We start from the raw sequence: 5660 nt of genomic DNA, 5'->3' as shown, positions 1-5660 counted from the left end.
CCTAACCTTGGCGCCTGTCTGGATCAGGTTATACTCCCTCCCAGATGAATATTGGGAGGAGGATGCTCTCAAAGGAATAGGAAATGGGGTGGGAGAATATATCAGATCATCCGAAGAAACCAAGACCCGTAAGTACATTTCCTATGCCCGAATCTGTGTTTTTATTCGCCTCAATGAAGCCCTTCCTGATTCAGTCACTCTTTCCCACCGGGATGAGGAATGGATCCAGCCTCTTGATTACGAGCATGTTCCCTTCCGATGTCGAAAATGCCATACCCTTGGGCATCTATTTAGAGACTGTCCTCAAAATGCCCAATCCAGTCTCCCAAGCTCCTCTGTTCCCCCTGCTCAGGATGGCTTTACCAAAGTCGCCAGCAGGAGGCGCTCTCACAGAAAAACCCCTAATGGGTCATACCCCCAGACCTCCAAGCCTCATGGCCCAGTAACCAAGAACAGTTTTGACATTCTTGGCAAAGACCCAGAGACCATTCCGCACGCAGCTGTTGCTCAACCTGATCATCCGTCCTCCTCGTCTTCTCCTCCTCGACCTCACCCCCCCAATTCTCCCACTCCATTCCTATCTCCCTCCATTCTCCATCGGGATCGGAAAGAATCTACTGAAATCAGCAAAGAAATGGAAGGCGAAGGGATACGGGAGAGCCCCCAGAACCCAGAGAACATTTCGGAAGAAGGAGATCAAGTGCAAAACATGGAAGAAGAACCCGAGAGTATTGATCTGCACGGATTAGACATCATAGAGCTGGAAATAGCCTGCAATAAACAAGCTTTCGATAAGATACCAGAACTAGCACTCAACAAGCTCGAAATGGTCATTTCCCGAGCCTACTATCAAAGTCAACTGGGAATACAATCAGGAAGCCAATGGGACGGAAGTCCGCACTCAAAAAATCCAAAGAAGAGAGGCAGAAAGACAGATTTGCAAAGGACAATAGAGATTGGGAAAATCCTGGTGGATTCAGGCAGATGTGCACAGCTAACAAAGTACTACAAACCCTCCATCAATAGTTAATGATGAAGCTGGTTTCATGGAATATAAGAGGGCTCAACAGCCCCGGAAAACTTAGGATGTTAAAACATATGATCAGAATGGAAAAACCACAAATGTGCTTTCTCCAAGAAACAAAGTGCAACAGTACAACGCTAGGCAACATTCTTTCAAAAGCCTGGCCTGGGTGTAGATCGGTAGCTGTAGACGCCTCAGGAGCCTCTGGGGGTCTGGCGATTGCTTGGAATACGCAGGCGGTATCCCTTTCCGACTTCCACGCAACGCATCACCTTATTCAGGCGACCTTCCACATCTTGGGTACCAATGTCTATGGTAACCTGTCAAATGTCTACTTCCCACAAGACTCGGGAAGCAAGATAGCGCTTCTTGATACAATAGAAGCCCTCAGTAACAGCAGAAGATATCCGCTTTGGATGGTTGCAGGGGACTTCAACATGATAACGAAGACTGATGAGAAGCTAGGAGGCAAGCGCAGATTGGAGCATGAAGACTGTCACTTCCGGGACTTCATTCAAGCAACCTCCCTCATAGACATGCCGTTCTGTAACGGCACCTTCACATGGAGTAACCGAAGATCAGGCAAATACCAAATCGCCTCAAAATTGGACCGCTTCCTCCTCTCTGACAATGCAGTCCACCTAGGAGGGGACTTCTCAGCAGCTGTCCTTGCTCACTCTGGATCGGACCACTGGCCAATAGCACTTCAATGGCAACGGCCAGGTAACACAAACAAACGCCCCTTTCGTTTTGAAGGTTTTTGGCTCACGCATCCCACTTTCAAGAATTTTGTGAAATCCATTTGGGCCGCCTTCATCCCCCCTGAAGGATCTAAGATGTTCCAATTCCAGCAAAAGCTTCGTTTTCTTAAAAATCACCTGAAACGATGGAACAAGGAAATCTTCGGCAACATTTTCCAGGCGCAGCAAAAGCTCACTCAGGACCTGGAGACTCTTCACCAAAGGGTTATAATGGAAGGGCACACTGAAGCCAGTTTGGAGCAGGAACGCCTCATACATAGTCAGCTGGACAATAGAAGAAAGCAGGAAGAGATTTATTGGAAACAAAAGTCAAGGGTCAGATGGCTGAAGGAGGGGGAGCGTAACACTAAATTCTTCCACAGAACTACGGTGCAAAGAAGAATCCACAACAACATCCCCTTCATCCAAAAACAGTCAGGGGAAAGAGTGGAAACCCATGAGGGGATTGAAGAGGAACTCCTAAACCACTTCAAGCAGATTCATCAGGACGGAAGAGAAGATCGGCGACAGGCCATTCGCAAAATCACGAGAAACATTCCAAAAATCATCTCGGCGGAACAAAACGAACTCCTTATGCGCCCCATTTTGCCTCAGGAAGTGGATGATGCAATGAAGCAGCTAAAGGAGGGCAAGGCCCCAGGGCCAGACGGCTTTTCAACCACCTTCTTCCACTCTTTCTGGGACATGTTAAGGGAGGAGGTCTGGCAGATAGTTGAAGAATCCAGGGCAACGCGCTGGCTCTTGCCCTCTCTCAATGCTACCTTTTTAACTCTCATTCCCAAGGAGGAGGACTCCATCACCCCGGACAAATTCAGGCCCATTGCGCTTTGCAATGTTATATACAAAGTAATTTCAAAAGTCATAGCAAACCGTCTGAAACCTCTTCTCCCTGGGCTCATCTCCCCGGAACAGTCAGGGTATGTGGAAGGAAGGCACATAATGGACGGCATCCTGCTCTCTCACGAAATCATTCACTCCCTCAAGCATTCAAAGCAATCAGGTATGCTTCTCAAACTCGACCTCTCCAAGGCATTTGACAAATTAAGTTGGAATTACATACATGAGATGCTAAAAGCTTATGGTTTCTGCGCTCCCTGGATCCGTTGGATCCTGAACATGATCACCTCCACTCATTTCTCTATTCTCGTCAACGGCATCCCCTCCCGTCCCTTCAATCCTTCTAGAGGTATTCGCCAAGGAGATCCCCTCTCCCCCTTTCTCTTCGTCCTTATGGCAGAAGGATTAGGGCGGCTCATCAAGCAAGCCCTCCACTCTCATCAGATCAAAGGCATCTCTGTGCATAACTCCCCAGCCACCTCCCACCATCAGTTTGTCGACGATACGATGCTTTTTGGGTATCCCTCTGCCCAAGAAGCCCGCCGCCTTAAATCCCTCCTTCTAGACTTCTCGGAGGCCTCTGGCATGCACATCAATTGCGCTAAATCACAGATTTTTTTCTTTCATACGCCGCCCTCAGTCAAAACTGCCGTTTCTCGCATTTTGGGATTCCCAGTGGCCTCTCTGCCCTCCAAATACCTGGGTGCTCCCCTTTCGGCTTCAGCCCTCAAGCAACCTGCTTGGCGATCCCTTCTTGAGAAATTGGAAAATCGTCTCAATCAATGGACGCACAGATCCCTTAACTTAGCAAGCCGAATCGTCCTCATCAAATCGGTCTTGCAGGCTATGCCTCTGTACTTGTTTTCTATTTTAGCTGCGCCTAAATGGGTGTTAAAAAGCATCAGAAACCTACAGCGCAATTTTCTATGGAGCAGCGCAGCTACAAATCGCAAATGGGCATTAGTGAAATGGTCCAATGTTTGCATGCCCAAAGAAAAGGGTGGTATTGGATTAAGGGATCCAGAACACAGTAATTCCATAATGAATGCCAAGATCTGGTGGCAATGGATCACCAGTCCAGAAAAGCCATGGGGGAAAGTATGGACAGCCAAGTACGCAGGAGGTCGTCCTCAAGAGGAGCTCATCCGTTTCATCCCCACTGAAAAAGGTTCCACAATATGGAATGCGGCCAAGCAACACCATCAGCTAATTCAGAAGCACAGCTTCTGGGAAATTAGAAATGGGCGCACTGCGAGATTTTGGACTGATGCCTGGAACCAGCAGCCCAAACTCCAAGATATACTGCACCCGGAGCTAATACCTGATGAGCCAAACCAACAGCAAAAAACAGTTCATCAATTCTGGGCCTCAGAGATGGAGCACAATTTTCGGAAATGGAAAAGGAGTGACCTAATCCTCCACCATACCGGTACGCAGCAGCAAGAAGAACTCATGATCGAACTTAAAAAAAGAAGGATAAGGCAAGATAATGGCAGGGATATTCTCAGATGGGGCTACCTGCCTAAGGGGGCTTACACCACTTCAGAAGCCTACAGGTTGTTATGTAACTTTCCCTCTCCCCCTGACCCTGTGTGGAGCAAGATCTGGAAGCTGGGACCTTGGCCAAAAATTGCCTGCTTTCTTTGGCTGGTAAGTCACAAAAGAATTCTCACCTGGGACAAGCTTCGGAAGCGGAACTTTATTGGCCCCTCGATCTGCATGAATTGCTCTCAAAATGAAGAAACTCTCAATCATCTCCTGGACACTTGCCCCTTGGCTAAGCTACTATGGGACAAGGCCAGTTTCCGATGTCAAAAAAGCTGTAGGGGAGAGGGCGACATCGTCAATTCCTTAAGACTCTGGCCAATGCAGCCCTTCAACTGCAAGATCCTCAACCATCTATGGAACATCGTCCCGGGTATAATCCTCTGGAACATCTGGAAGGAACGCAACCAGCGAATCTTCAGAGACAAGCATTCACCAGCAGAGGAAATCTGGAGCAGGATTCATAAGAACATTCAAGAAACCATGGCGCTACAGAGTTGGACTAAGGAAGACCTCCCTTCCACTGACAACGAGCGCAACATATTAGACAACTGGCAGCTGCAGCTTTCCCCTGACTCTCTCAACAGCATCACTCCCACCACAATTAACAGGAACGACTGTCAATGGGAAGCTCCTCCCAAAAATTCTTTCAAGCTAAATTTCGATGGGGCCTCCAAAGGAAACCCGGGGGCAGCAGGCTATGGAGGAATAATTAGGGACTCTGAAGGCAAATCCATACGGATCTATTTTGGAAACTTAGGGTGGGATACTAACAACTCTGCAGAGTTGGAAGGTCTATGGCAAGGCCTGGTGCAAGCAGAGACTCTTAACCTACAACCCCTAATTGTCGAAGGGGACTCACAGATTCTTATCAATATGGCCACCAGACTACAGAACGGCTCGAATGCAAGGAAAGTAGCGCCCAGTTGGAGACTCGAGGCAAGGTTGAATGATGTAGCACAGAGGATCAACAATTTTAGAGCCATCTCCTTCACACATACAAAACGGGAGGGCAACAAAGTTGCGGATCTCCTTGCTAACATAGGAACAGAGATTGATCATTCACTCTTATCAGGAGATACAAATATCATCGTTAACAGACAGCAACTCCAGGATTGTCAAAGCCTAATCTTAGCAGAGGCAATGGTCCCGGATGCGGGTGTCTTTGGAGTGAAGGGAGCGGTGCCACATGACAAGCACACACTGCCACGTGACGAGGACTGGGCTATTAATGCCCCGGGCCGTCGAAATATAGGATTAAGGGAGGCTTCAGGGCATCCTTAATGGAGCTGCTGGAGATGATGGCAGGCCTGAGTAACGCATTCAATGCGAGTCACTTCTCAAGAATTGGCTATGAGAATAAAAGCAAATGTTGGCTGGCGATGGCAGCACAATGCGGTTCAGGGAATGTTCATAGTCTATGTTTCAATTGGGTGGTGGAGAGCTGGGGTGAGTTTGGTTTCATCCCTGCGCCTCTTGGCCTGTGTTTACGC

At 48.2% G+C, this 5660-nt stretch overlaps 1 protein-coding gene across 1 annotated transcript; it reads left to right on the top strand.

The window, feature by feature from the left end:
- The first annotated feature begins 1107 nt into the window (after positions 1–1107).
- On the top strand, positions 1108–5451 carry LOC149191932 (uncharacterized). The gene is made up of 2 exons (XM_089406782.1): positions 1108–2044; positions 2204–5451. The coding sequence occupies exons 1-2, from the start codon at positions 1108–1110 to the stop codon at positions 5449–5451; spliced, it is 4185 nt and encodes a 1394-aa protein (XP_089262908.1).
- The last annotated feature ends 209 nt before the right edge of the window (positions 5452–5660 follow it).

This window comes from Pinus tabuliformis, chromosome 2_2, assembly GCF_031772625.1.
Source record: "Pinus tabuliformis cultivar Carrire ecotype Pingquan chromosome 2_2, CPIR1, whole genome shotgun sequence".
In the NCBI taxonomy this organism is placed as follows: Eukaryota; Viridiplantae; Streptophyta; class Pinopsida; order Pinales; family Pinaceae; genus Pinus; species Pinus tabuliformis.
This window is presented reverse-complemented; position numbering and strand designations above follow the sequence as displayed.

Coding starts and splice junctions, on each gene's coding strand:
- LOC149191932 (XM_089406782.1), top strand. CDS start 1,108: ATGGAAAAACCACAAATGTGCTTTCTCCAAGAAACAAAGTGCAACAGT. Junction 2,045..2,203: donor GCAGGAACGCCTCATACATA/GTCAGCTGGACA, acceptor AAAAACAGTCAG/GGGAAAGAGTGGAAACCCAT.